Source organism: Xenopus laevis, chromosome 1S (assembly GCF_017654675.1).
Source record: "Xenopus laevis strain J_2021 chromosome 1S, Xenopus_laevis_v10.1, whole genome shotgun sequence".
In the NCBI taxonomy this organism is placed as follows: domain Eukaryota; kingdom Metazoa; phylum Chordata; class Amphibia; order Anura; family Pipidae; genus Xenopus; species Xenopus laevis.
The window spans coordinates 131,762,569-131,777,350 of record NC_054372.1 but is presented as its reverse complement, the minus strand read 5'-3'; the positions used below and the strand labels follow the sequence as shown (position 1 = coordinate 131,777,350).

General features: G+C 40.0%; 1 protein-coding gene across 2 annotated transcripts; it reads right to left on the bottom strand.

The window, feature by feature from the left end:
* Window positions 1-3,677: 3,677 nt before the first annotated feature.
* Window positions 3,678-13,093, bottom strand: LOC121399460 (dnaJ homolog subfamily A member 1-like). Of its 2 annotated transcripts, XM_041580209.1 has the most exons (7): window positions 12,876-13,093; window positions 9,586-9,766; window positions 7,578-7,682; window positions 7,266-7,493; window positions 6,732-6,962; window positions 4,552-4,652; window positions 3,678-4,073 (listed from the first exon to the last, which is right to left on the bottom strand). In XM_041580209.1, exons 1-7 carry the CDS (start codon window positions 13,005-13,007, stop codon window positions 3,870-3,872), a joined length of 1,182 nt encoding a protein of 393 aa, XP_041436143.1. In that variant the 5' UTR covers window positions 13,008-13,093; the 3' UTR covers window positions 3,678-3,869. The 2 variants fall into 2 exon arrangements, with proteins under 2 accessions (XP_041436143.1, XP_041436142.1); XM_041580208.1 differs by lacking the exons at window positions 7,266-7,493; window positions 7,578-7,682.
* Between the last annotated feature and the right edge of the window lie 1,689 nt (window positions 13,094-14,782).

The window sequence follows — 14,782 nt, the reverse complement described above, 5'->3', positions numbered from 1 at the left end:
ATGCAAGTAACCAGTCAGGACCACTCAAAGATGAACAGTACAGTACTGTCTGAGGAGTGACTTCATTACATTTAAAGTTTGCTAATCTTTTACTTTTTTTTACATCTTTAGTACTTAAAATCCTCATATTATTGTACATGACATGGTGTGGATAGTTAGAACTTTTCCATTGAGGTTTTCTGACGTTCTTTGTAGAGGCCACTCTGCAGACCCGAGGAAGGAAGTTATATTATGAGTACCACAAGCAAATCAAATGGAAATTGACTAGTGGCTTTCACAAGTACACCCTTATCATATGATCTTCAAGTGAAAAAGTCTTAGCACTGCTTCTTTCTCAAGAAATATATTTATCTTGTAGACTAAAACAAATGCAAGGAAAGTAATAACTGTGATTTGTGAATAAATGTATGCTTATTATATTGGAAGGGGCAGTTAGATCTTGTTATGGAATGTAAGGCTCCCTGTATAAAAAAAGTAGTAGATTTGCACTCAAACAGTGAATCTTTTTACACGTATAGATGCTTTTCACTGTGTGGATGGTTCAGTTTTATGTACAGGTATGGGACCTATTATCCAGAATGCTCGGGACCTGGGGCTTTCTGGATAACGGGTCTTTCTGTAATTTGGATCTTCATACTTTAAAACTACTAGAAAATCATGTAAACATGAAATAAACCCAATAGGCTGGTTTTGCTTCCAATGAGGATTAATTATATCTTAGTTGGGATTAAGTACAAGGTACTGTTTTATTATTACAGAGAAAAAGGGAATACATTTTCAAAATTTGATTATAATGGAGTCTATGGGAGACGTCTATTCCGTAATTCAAAACTTTCTGCATAAAGGGTTCCCGGAGAATGGACCCCATACCTGTAATTATCTCAGCTGCTACTTTTTCAACAGCAGTAAACCCATTGTAGTGGCTTCTTATCCTCCTAATGTGACTACTGTGCAAAATCAGATGGTGCAGCTTTCCAGGTACAGGCAGACCTATGATTACTCTACTCTACATATACAGCTATAAAAGTTTTATTATATTTATTTTATTTTATTTGGGCTCCAAAAAGTTTATCACTGCCCTTCCTCACATAAGTTCATTCCTGGTACCAGCATAGTAACATAGCAGATGTGGTTAAAAAAGCAGTCTGTGACTCACAACATGTGTAGGTTGTTTGCTGTAAGTAAAACTGTTAAAAACTCACAAAAACACATAGTACAATTTTATAGTGTACATTTTTTCCAACTTCATCTATTAATAGAAAAACCAGTGGCATAACTAGATATCACTGGGCCCCACAGAAAATTCAATTTAAAACACCAAAACATTTGGAAGTTATACTACTGTATATTACCAGGATATATTGAAACTGCTCATTATTTAGATCCTCACTGGGCCTCTACATTCCTGGACCCACCTGATGAAAACATTCATAGACATTTCTTCCTTCTGTTTTTCTCACTTTGTTGTACTTATAAGAAACCATTCAACCAGACAGTTGCTAAAATGTGGTCCCAACCTCAAACCTGGCAAAACCCTATTTTCCCTCAAGTCCTGTATGTTGGCAACCAAGAGATTTGTTTCTCTCTCACAGCTGGTAGGACAAGTATCTGGGATAACAATTAAGTTCCCTTTGCCACAACTATAAATGTAAAAAGAGTTGGGGAGCAACTCAAGCATGAAAAAAATCCCTGGGTGTGCCAAATATAGGCTGTGATTGGTTATTTAGTGACCGCTATGTGGACTGACCGCCTACAGGAGGCTCTGTTTGGCAGAACACATGGTTTTTCTGCAACTAAACTTACCTCCAATCCTGGAATTTAAAAATAAATACCTGGTTTGAGGGTACAGAGATCAACATCCAATGGGTTGTTGAGTAACATGTTGCTTGTGAGCCACCGGTTGGGGATCACTGATCTAAGCTAATGCCACATGGACCTGCCCTTCTGCTGGCATCAGCCTTTTCCTGTGACTGAATCCAGAGCCACTGCAGCAGCCTGGGTGCAAGCACATGGAGCATATTTCAGCACCAAAACATGCTCCCAGGGCTGTTAACCCCCTTCCTACTTTTTGAGAGTTACCAGATCGGCCGATAACCTGCATTTGTAAGTTAACAGCTCTGAGCTCCGTGTGCCTGCACTGTGTGACTGACACAGTAGCATTGGACTCTGTCAAATCCTAGATCTTCAGCCAAACCAGACTTTAAAGATCTGGAAATCAATCCCTACAATATTTTTTTCACAAACTATCAAAAAAAATTTTTTTGCTCAAATTTGAATATACAACTTATACTCTGGTATCTGGCCAAAACTTTTGTGGAGGCTATTTGGCCAAATCTAAGAATGATTGACTTGACGCATATTATAGGCAATAGACCCCATACCCTCTGGTGCCCCTGCTGTACCAAAAAGTTCTGGAGGCTTCCTTTTCTTGCTGTATGGAAAACTGCACTGTCTTTCCCTGCCTAACGCTTCACCTTCTTTGTCACTATGAGCATGAATATGTATCCTGAATTGCGTGTGTATGTTTGGTGCAGTGGGGATCGGAGTAAGGTAGAGTCTGTGCAGTGCAGATCAGAGAAATGCAGCAGGCCCAGACTGGCAATAGATCCTATATCTGTATTAACTTTCTGTTGTGAGCCTTAATGACATACAAAATACACGCAGTTTTGTTGTTTGCAGTGATAGGCTATCTGTAAATTCCGACCAAAGTCAGGCAAATGATAGCACTAGCATGGTCTCTGGTCCAATGTTGGCACTTACTGGGCAACTCACTAGTCACTGTGAATAGCAGCACTTATTAACCTTCTATTTGTGCCATAATTAAACCACCCACTTAGATTGTAAGCTCTAGTATCTACCTCTTAATCTTTGTTACTATGAATTTTTATGTTATTTATTGTAATTTTTTTTTCTGTTAGTACTAACTTTTAACGCAGTACCGAAATAGAGGCTAAACTGGTTAACCATTTTACTGACATATATATTGTGTGATTTGCAATAGCAGGAGCTAACAGCTTGATTTGCTTACAGCGCAACCCTCTGCCTACAATACATCCCCACTTTGTACCTGCCACAAGTAACCTCTCCAATTGAAAGAACGCGCAGAGCTCCCCCAGCCCAACATGAATACTTGAAAGCAGTGATTGCCACTACGGACACCGGGATTTATACCACGTGACATCAAAAACACACACAGGAAGCAGCAGAAGGGCTAAAGTAAGGGCATCATTCTACTTATTATACTCGCTAAATCCCGTGTCATTTTATTGCCGTGACTGCCTACTGCCTGCAGTGACCTCATATTGAAAATGTTCTCATTTATTAAAGAAACAAAGTGAACATTAAACAGAATTATGTAAAACCACGAAAAGCCATATTTCAGGCATTTGCATTTGATGTAAAGTGAAAAAGTAGCATTGTATCATATGCCCAGCTATTAACACTATCTATTAGTATCATAAATAGAATAGAATTTGAGTTAAGAACAGTAATAAAGAACTAGGGATGCACCAAATCCGCTATTGTGGATTCTGCCCAACCACCAAATCCTTCGCAAAAGATACAGGTCCGAATACCGAACTGAATACGAATCTGAATTTGCATATGCAAATTAGGGGTGGGAAGGGGGAAACTATTTTTACTTCCTTGTTTTATCTCAAAAAGTCATGTAATTTCCTTCCCTGAATCGTCCGAATCTGAATCCTGCTGAAAAAGGCAAAATCTGGGATTCGGTGCATCCCTATAAAGAACAGTAATAAACAGTAATAAAGAATCTGCTGAGAATTATGCCACACGCTCTTCTGGACTGCAGAGATCACAAGTCCATGGCCAACACAAATGTTTCTTCAGCAAACAGGATTCCATAGAGCTCAGGAGGTTTGACACTGAACTCCATCCCTGGTCCCATCATCTTCTTGGTATGCTGCTCCCCTGTACTTCCTGTATGGCTCTCGCTCAAGCTCCACAACTTTCATGTCGTCAGTGATCATTTCTTCTTTTTCCCTTGGTGGAAGCAAGGCCTCTAGAAAACTAAGCTTTTTCACAGGAAGCCATTGATTGTGAGGAAAAGTAACCTGGAAGGGACAAACCAGTTAGATATTTTCCAGCTACAAGGATACAATCCATGTAGCTGTTTTTTTTATAGTTTTTTTGAAGCGTTTTTTTTTTTTTTACAAATTCTTTGTGTATTTAGGCTCTAACTTTGGGGCAGTTCCTACAACTCGATTATTTGTACCAAATTGACATTGGCACTTGACAAAGAGAGTTGTGCCTGAAACATGTTGCAATGAAACTGCAGGTAGTGCTACATTTTTCCTGTCTCTTCTTTAACTTTGCCTTTACAATGGAATGCATAGTGAGTAGGGGTTGCAGAGAGAAGACAGGAGAAAACCTTTCCCTCATAAATGTAATCTTTTTTTTTAACTTGATAGACATGACTCTGTTGTACAGAAAACGTATCATTACACGTTATGGCAGCTGCACTCCAATACCAACAACATTAGATACATGGTGTTCATGTTATTGGGGGGAAACAGATAACATGGCACTTACTATAAACTGGATTATTAGGAGGCCCTTTTCAGTTGGGTCCCTCTGCAAGGGCATGCCTTCATTCAGAATGTTCTTTAAATGGCCATGCTTTATCACTTCACCTGCAATGACAAGACATGCATTAAAACCCTCACAACTGAATCCTTTCATATTCCCCGTGTTTTCTATATAAGAAAGTCTGGTGCAGAAATTAGAGGATTGTTTTCAAATAGAAGAATAAGGAGATGTTCTCACTTTAATTTCCACATCAATATAAACAACACAATGCCCATCAGCAGAATGCTCAGGTATTTTTAATTAATATCAAAATATGAAGGAAAGTTAACCCTTTTGTTTCCCATGTAACCGTCTAATGAAGTGGCGAACAAATAATCAATTTTCTTTTCTACCAAGCAACTATGATGGTGCTACTGGCCAACCTAATTGTAGATGTAGCTGCCAGTTTTTCTGGCTAAATACAGCCACTCTCATTGTTTCCTACAGCACAATAAGGGCAATGGGACACTCACTGATCAATTGCAAGTGTTTTGCTGCCAATCAAGCTTGAAATCTAGTGGGCAGTCCAATGCTACTAGTCTTCCCATGTACCAGAAGGTGTTGTGTCTTCACAGTTTAAGAGATTTTGTATGCTATTAATGGGTCATCTAGCTAAAAGGCTTGTAACTGGAATACTCCAGGTCATGTTTTTTATCTCTTATACAAATTCATCCCATTAACTATGCCAGCAACCCAGCCAGGGCCAGGCCAAGGTAGTCTGGCACCCTAGACAAAGCTTCAATCAGCACCCCCCCCCATCCTACATTACCCACTTTACCATCTCGTTTTTTAAATAAAGTGAGAAGGTGTAAAACACATTAACGAATTAAACTTTTCATTTATATAAATATAAATGTGTAATTTTAAACTGAAAAATGTCAAAAAAACAAAACAGTATGATAATTTGATCCATCATACAGCCCTCCTGCACCTGTGCCATGCCTAGTAGCCACCCATCATACATCCCTCCTGCACCTGGTACACAAGCCCAGCAGCCAGAATAGTGTCCCCAATCTTTACCTGTGCCAGCAGCAGACAAAAATAAATCAGAATTATTGCCCAATTAGTGCCCAATTTTCCCCAAACTTATGTACCTGTGCCAGCAGCAATCTGAACCAAACATGAATCAGGTCACTGTATGTGATCACATCATATTGTCCCCCTAGTATTTATAACCTGTGCCAGCGCCCAGACCAGCAGCAATAGAAAATATGACCCACAAATCTGGAAGCGTCACAGACTAGTGTCTTGATAGAAGAATATCAATCTTCCTTCAACTGTCTGTAAATGCTGAGCCTGAGACAGAGCAGTGAGGCACACAAACCACACCAACACGCCTAGGCTGCCAGCTCTCTGCATCTCTCAGTCGGCGAACTGTGTCAGTGATGTCATTGACGCACATACGCATGTTGCGCCGCCGCACCACATCAGCAGAAGCTGTTACTTGCCGGCAAGAAGGAGGGAGAAGGTGAGGAAGAAGTGCAGGAGGTGACAAGTGAGGGAGGTGATGGATTCCACCCACGCCAGGCCAGGATTACTACTAATGATTAAATAAGCAAAATGAAAAAAAACTAAAAATCCCCTTAAAAGTGTGCCCTTTGATGATGGCGCCCTAGGCAGCCGCCTACTCTGGCTACCCCTAGTTCTGGCCCTGATCCCAGCACAGGTGCTTACTGTACTGAGTACCATTTTGACGGGATATTTAAAGGGTTAGTGACACTTTCCACATTTATCAGAAAAATGTTGATACGTCTTTAATAAGCTACTTGCCAATAATCTCATATTGCTCTTTACAGCCACCATTACAAAATGTATTCACTCACCAACTCAGCTCTGAGCCCATTGTGTGATTTAGGCAGAGGAAAGTCCTAACAGTCTGACTCGCTGGGTGACAAAGGAGCAATGTGCTGGTAGGGTAATTGCCTGAGTTTATCTGGATATAGCCCTACCCCCAGACAGTGGGGTCAAGAGCTGCAACAGCAACTCAGTAGCAGGGGATGCAGGATATATAGAATTTAAGCTACATTTAAAGTTAGCTAGTTCTGTAGAAAATAGGTCTGTTATTCTGGAATCAACTAGTCATAATATAGAAATGATATCATATACATTGGGTACAGATGCTAAAAGATATACTCCTCATTTACCTGGATAAGAGGTGATCAGGAGAACTCGGCCATCCATTGTCTCAATAGGCTTTTTAAAGCCACACAAAGCCTCTACTAATTTAATTTCCATTTTCATCATCAGGTTATCATCTTGCCTTTGATAGGTAGCATATTCTTTTTGGTTTAAAACAAGCACCACATCTCCGGTCTCCACCCCTGGTTTTTGATCACCTTCTCCAGTGAATACAAATTTCTGCCCATGTTTCATGCCTAGTGTAAGAAAAGGTGAAAAAAGAAACTACTACTTAGTGCCATAATAGCGATAGGATATATACAACCAAAAAATACTCCAGAAGAGTGACTAAAAAACTAAAGCATCAGATAATCATAAAAAATACTGTGGTGCTCCATTTACATAGATACAGATGTTAAAATGGGTGTGAAATATGGAATACTGGTGAACTAATAAAATTACATTCACAGATAAAGCACATTTTATCCTAGCAACACAACAGAAAGGAATTTGGAATTATTTCTAAGGGTAATTTATGAGCTGGATTTGAAGCTTCTCACCTTTATTAACATGTACCTCAAGAATCTGATTATCATGGATAACCTTGTTTCCAGAGCACTTTTTGCAGCGGTCTTTCACGTTAATCTGTTTACCCTCTCCACCGCAGTTAAAGCATATGGACTCTCTCTGCTCCTCAATACCAGGTATTATTTGATGTACAAGGACTAGAACACCACAGCCCTTACACCATGTACACTTCTCTACTATTCCTTTCTTACCACCACGACCTTAAAAAGGGAAAAAACATGACTATACTAGCCCCTGAGATATATGAGAAAAATGAGGTGACCATACTAATGAAGGTTACTTACCCTCACACTTTTTACAGATTACATACTTATGCTGAGTTATTTTCCTGCTAGTGCCATTGTACAGATCATTTAAGGATACAGACAACTGATGAAATTTATCTTTACCTAAGGAATTAATGTAAATGACGAGATTTTTAGAGCTCACTTACATCCTTTGCAGCGATGCTTAATTACCAACATTCTTTAAATATGTTATACTGTATAAATGAATTGATAGAATTAGGCACAATCCTTCACACACCAACAACATTAACACATCATTTCTTATGTGATGGCAAACTTCAAACCATTTCCATTTAGGGGAATGCTGGAACTGTTTGCCCCCATGATCTGCACAGACATAATGGAGCAGATTTATCAAAGGTCGAGGTGAATATACATATGAAAAAAATTCAAATTTCGAGCTATTTTTTGTGTACTTTGACTAGGGAATAGTCCAAATTCTATTTGGATTTGAAAAAAAAAAAACGATTTGTAAAACCTGCCGAATTGCTGTTATAGCCTATGGGGGGACCTCCTAGAACCTATTTGGAGTCAATTGGTGGACTTGAAAAATCAAAGTTTTTTTTTGGGAAAAACTTTGACTCAAATTGAATGCACTATTCCTTTGATTCGTACGATTCAAATTCGGACGAATATGGGCCTATTCGATCGAAAACAGACCTATTCAACCAAAATAAACATAGACTTAATTTCAGCTGGTCTTTTTGAATTCTAATTTCGAAGTTTTTTCAATTTGAAATTCGACCCTTAATTAATATGCCCCAAAATGTCTTCAAAAGACATACAACTGGTAATAGCTACTAGAATTGCTTAAAAGGGTTGTTCACCTTCCAACACTTTTTCCAGTTCAGTTAGTTTCAGATAGTATACCAGAAATAAAGACTTTTTCCAATTACTTTCCATTTTTTACTTTTTAAATGTTTTGTTTTTTTTCAAAATCTAAGCTTAAAGTTGAATGTCCCTGTCTCTGGTGTTTGAGTCTGGCAGCTCAGTAATTCAGGTGCAGACTCTAAACTGTTACAGTTTTGCAACATTTAGTTGATACATTTCTCAGCAGCAACTCTGGAGTATTAGCAACTACGGTATCAATTCTATTGAGAAATGACACGTTACACTTCTAAACTATTTGAAACCAACTGAACTGAAAAAAGAAGCTGTGCCAAGGCAGGGCATTGCAAACTCCCACTCAAGGCTAGACAATGTGATTTGTTTTGCAATTTAAACACCATATTAATTCCTTTTGATGCATACTCTATTGTTTTCTTGCTGCAGCCAGGTTAATGTGAGCTGAGAACTTCAGAGGCCACTCACCCCACATAACACTTGTTACTGGATGGACAATAAGCCATAGGACACACTGCCAGTAAGTGAGTGCACAATTTATTATCACTCAATATAGTATCAATGTTGCCCAGCAGGCTGGACTGACAATCTGTGGATGGGCTGCTGTAAGAAGCCATAGGCAGTTACTATTTAGTGGGCTAGTGGAGGACTTTGTGAGCCTCTGTGAACTTCAAATGACAGAGTATATTTTGAATCTCAGCCAGGGCCTGTTACCCAGGACCTATATGTCAAATCTGAAAATAAAGCAAATGGGAAGGGTCACACACTTTAAATCAGCTAGCGACATCAAATCAACTGCTGGGAAACCATGTGTCTGAACTTTTCATAAAAAGGTTACAATCACCTTACTAAATATTTGCATTTGAATTCAGCAACTTTCAGACATGGGGGTAGCCTAACCAGCAATGTATGTCAAATACATATATACTGTTTTAAAAATCCAAACTTGATCAATTTAATTTCTGCTTATAGTTTAAATTAATAGAAATTGCAATGTTCCTTCATAATACTGCTTGCAATAATACCACATTTATTTACAGCAATGTGACTAGATGTCCACTAAAGCTTTATAATGAAACCAGGACCACCCTAAGCAAACATAAAAAGACATAATTTAAAGTGAACAGAATGTAATCAAAGTGAACACTGTTAATCAAATTACCTCTCTTCTCTTTGTTCATGCAGCTACCTACACCAAAGAACTTGTCAAAGATGTCTGTAGGGGAAGAGAAGTTTCCTTCGCCCATTCCTCCTTCTTTAATGGCCTGTTCTCCACCCCGATCATAGAGGTCCCTTTTTTTTGGATCTGATAGCACCTCATATGCTTGAGATATTAGCATAAACTAAAAAAATAATAATGGAGATATTAAAAATAAATAAAATGGCGGCTATAATTTTTAGCTATAATTCTTTCTTTGTTTTTACCTGAACATTCTCACCCCCCCACCTTAGATGGGAGTACTTTTCAACTTATCTGTGGACTCTACATTTGTATTACTAAGTACTCCACCTCCGTGACTCCGTACAACTAGGAAGAATGGGCAGGACGTTAAAAAAAGTACATGTGTTATAGTGCAAAAAATACAAAAGCCACAGATAATTCTTAATACCACCTACTAAGTTCCATGACCATATAAAGTTACAAGGCTAAAGGTTGTCATGGAACAGGTCATGGGACTTTAAGGTTACTTCAAATTTTCTCATATTTTACATTACATTTACATTTACGCGGGGTACTTTATTTATTTTACAATAAATACAAGTTCCAGTCATGTGCCACAAATGAAATCACTGAGCACGGAGTATAACTGATGACATCATTAAGCAGTGTTTATAAGGGTATAGTTTGCAGGCTAGTAACGTAATTCTGAGGTGAATTCCAATTCAGGGTTGGACTGGCAGGACAAGGGGAAAAAACCCAGTGGGCCCCGCTGGCCCAGATCTACTCCCACCTGCCCGGCGCTCCCTGATCTCTCCCTGCCCCGGGCAATAGAAGAAAATCACAGGCATGCATTGGTCAGGGGAGGCAGGGGGGCCCTGATGTTGGCTGAGGGGTTGCAATCCAGTGCACTAATGTTGATCGGAAGGTCAGGGGCCCAGATCAGTTGCATGCAGGCCCCTGATGTGGCAGCCCCGGAGGGCCAGGACCCCTCCCCCCCGTCCGACACTGCTTCCAATATGTTTATAAATTACAGTAGGTGGTACATTATTCATTATGATCTACAGCTTTTCCATAACCTTCTGCATCTCCCTCTCATCTCCTTTCCCTCCTGTCCTTCCATTCTATTCATTCCCATCTGCTCTCTTCTGTTGTCCCTTTCACCTCAGCTCCCTCCAGTCTGTCTGTTCACATATGTTCCTTCGTTTCTGTCCATCTCCCCCCGTGTGTCCCTTTCACATCAACTCCTTCTAGCCCCACCTCCATTTAATGTCCATTAATTGACCCATCAGTTTGTCTCCTCCACCACTGCTGCTCCCACTTGTCTATTGGTCCCACTTTGTCTTACCCCACCTGTCTGTTGGTATTTTGCGAATGCCCACCTGGCCATTCAGTCTCTCATATGTCTTACAGATAGGGTTGTCACCCTAACAAAGAATTCCAAATTATTATCTATTGCGTTTGTTAAGCAAAATAAACTTTTCTTACATTATGTAAATTATTTAAATCTTTGTTGCTACCTGCCTTGGAATTCACACCCACAACAAGCAGGCAGCAGCCATTTTGTGGACACTGTTATTGAGATAAGCTTTGTAACACCTTTAAAACCTTGTTTATGTGCCAGAATGTGAGAGTTGATGCCCATGCCCATTAACCAGGACTGCCATCAGAAATCGCAGGGCCCCATACGACAAAATGTCCTGGGCCCCCTGGGCTGCACCCACCGCAAGCCCCACCTACAGGTCTGCCCTCCCCACCCATCAGGTCTGCCACCACACAGTAAAAAAACAAAAAAATATTTGTGGCTAGGGTTCCCACATGTTAATAAAAAATAAAAAGATATTGGTGGTCAGAGCCCCCCCCATAAAAAACATTTGTGGCCAGGCCCCCCCATTGAGAAAATTGGTGGCCAGGGCATCTTAAATGTCCATGACATCCTAAAGTCAGCAGCTCTCAGAAAGATGTCGGGCCCTGGTTAATCAAGTACCCTCGGGGCCCCCTACAACTCTGCCCCTGTCCCCCCCGATGGCTGCCCTGCCATTAACTACACAATTATAGACTGCGAGCAGGGCAGTGACATGTAGGAATTGCAAAACGGAAAGTGAAAGTAATTGCCTGCCCCGCCTCTATGCCTAAGGCAGGCAATATATGATTTACAGCTGAAATCTTTAAATACATTTATAACAGGTATGGATGTTTTAATGAAAAAAAATTCTGGAAAATGAAAAAAATAACCTTTAGTAAATGGGCTCCACTGATTTTAAAAACCTCTAGGTGAAAACAGTAACCACCTTACATGTTTGGTACTGCCTGATAGGGATGTCGCGGACTGTTCGCCGGCGAACTTGTTTGCGCGAACATCGACCGTTCGCGTCCGCCGAATGTTCGCGAACGTAACGCAACGTTCGCCAATTTGGGTTCGCCTTAGCTGGCGCTTTTTTTTGCCATTTGTCCCCCAGACCAGCAGATACATGGCAGCCAATCAGGAAGCTCTCCCTCCTGGACCACCCCCACACCCCCTGGACCACTCCCCTTCCATATATAAACTGAAGCCCTGCAGCGTTTTTTCATTCTGCCTGTGTGTGCTTGGAAGAGCTAGTGTAGGGAGAGAGCTTAGTGATTTCACTGATTTGAGGGACAATTGATAGTAAGTTTGCTGGCTAGTAATCTACTTGATACTGCTCTGTATTGTAGGGACAGAACTCTGCAGGGATTTGAGGGACATTTTAGGTTAGGTAGCTTTGCTGGCTAGTAATCTACCTTCTACTGCAGTGCTCTGTATGTAGCTGCTGTGGGCAGCTGTCTGTCCTGCTGCTGATCTCTCATCTGCATCTGTTCTTCAAACCACTGCCACCTAGCTGTGTGAGCTTTTTCACATTCTGTCTAAATATCAATAATAATACCGTCTCCAGAAACACCACCTGAGTGACGTAGTGTGATTTCTGCCCTTTACAGCACAAAACGCAGCGCTGTGTCAACAATGGATTTTTTAGAAACATATTTGCCCTTGATCCCCCTCTGGCATGCCACTGTCCAGGTCGTTGCACCCTTTAAACAACTTTAAAATCATTTTTCTGGCCAGAAATGTCTTTTCTAGCTTTTAAAATTCGCCTTCCCATTGAAGTCTATGGGGTTCGCAACGTTCGCGAACCGTTCGCACTTTTTTCCGGACGTTCGCGGACATGTCCGCGAACATTTTTTCCGACGTTCGCTACATCCCTACTGCCTGACAATGGAGCCCACCCCTGACAATCCAGGGCAAGACATGCAGCTTCTAGAGCACCTTCCAATACCTTTTCTCCTTCATTGGGTTTCTTATCCGGGTGATATTTCACTGCCAATCTCCGGTAAGAATTCTTGATCTCTTCTGTCATGGCATTGGGTTTCACCCCAAGAGTATCATAGTATGCCGTTTCCTTCACCATTCTACTTGTTTAACCAGGAAGAAAAATATCCACATAATTATCATTTCCATAAATATCAGCACCATTATGTCTGAATTGCCCTGGGAATCCATTGCTGTACTTCTGTGCCATAATTATAGATCAATGTACTAATTATGTTGCATAATGTTCCCCAGTCTGCGACTGGCCAGCTAGTGCTGCACCAATTGTCTGAAGTTGCCAAATAGATTAGATGTTTGGAGGAAAACACAAACTTCATGTGGTCAAAAAAAAACCCTTACGTACTTAAATTCTGTATAAATACTACGTATTTACTTAAATGCTGTATTTACCTTCTGTCACTAAAGAGCGGAGCCTGTCCCCACTAACAGAATAACACCCAGCAGGATTATTAATAACTGCATAGCAATCCTAGAAGGGGGTGTGTCCATGAAAAGATACCTGTCAGTGGTATATTTCGTTTCTAAACAAGAGAATGGGGATGGGGAAAGAAAGCCTGTCAGTCCTGTTATGTGAGTCTGTTACAGCTGGCCATATACTACACAATAACACTGTTAAAGGGAAACTCCGGCTTCTAAACCAAAATTTGATAAAGAGGCCAACATAACACAGAAACCCCTAATATACCCATCACAGTTGCACTGTGATGTTCCTTTCCTTATTGAAATCACATGTGCAGGTAATTGTGGGGTTTGGAGAATGCAGGCTGAGGACAGCTCACTGCTTATACAAAGTAACAGTAGTCAACCAGCTCAGCAAAGTAGTCAGAAAGATCAGCAGGAGAGCAGGGGCTAGGCTTAGGGATCTGCTAGAAACCATTCAAAATCATTACAGTCTGCATATTTTTTAATTGATATGTTTGTGTGGAGTTTTCCTTTTTTCATCTCAGACCTGTCCAGAAGTCCCAATGATTTTTTTTATGTACGCTGGGTTTCATATAATACAATAAAGCATAAGAAATCTGAGTTTTCAGGTGAAAGATCCCAAAAAATCATGAAAATCTGATTTTTCCCCTCAAGCAAATTTTCGTGGAAATGTAATAATAAATAAGCGCAAAAAACCAGAGTGGATTTGATCGGAGTTTGTCGTAGAAAATGTTGAGATAAACCCCCATGTCTCTCTACATGCAGGATTTGTGCAAAATGCTGTTATTTTGTTAGATTTTGTTTGTACTGAATCTGCAAACCTTGAAAGTTTGAAGCAAGTATGATGCATAAAGTATATTTATTTATTGTATCTAATGTGGTTTTAATATGTTAAGGTTGGTATAGAGGCTATAGTGATTAGTGTTTTTATGGGAGAACAAATAAAGTTGAGACACTTGAAGGAGTAGGGTACGAAGCATGTGAACATGGAAATTAGATCATCTTTCTGTAAAAAGCAAGAAGTAAGTGAAATGTGTTAGTGGTGCCACAAGGATGCCACTACAGAGACTGTCTAGCTGGAGGTTGCCTATGAGCTTCAGTGACAATAGGAGTTGCCGGGAAAGGTTGTAACCAAAAGCGAAATAGAGACATTTTTTGTTTTGCTGCATATTTAATTGGATGTTTGTGAATGCATTTAATTTGTTTTATTGTTAAAAGTTTGAAAGTGAATTTGCACATGCGTATGTACCTTTCTCCCCTAGTGGTGGTGAAAAGAGAAATATATATACATCTGGTAATTTTCACAATAATAATATTATAATATATAATATATATTATAATATAATAATATTGGTACAATATTCATTAGGGAAGTGCAGTCAACATACCCCCAGGACTTTGCTAACTTCTTTAAAAGCAAAGTCGATTCTA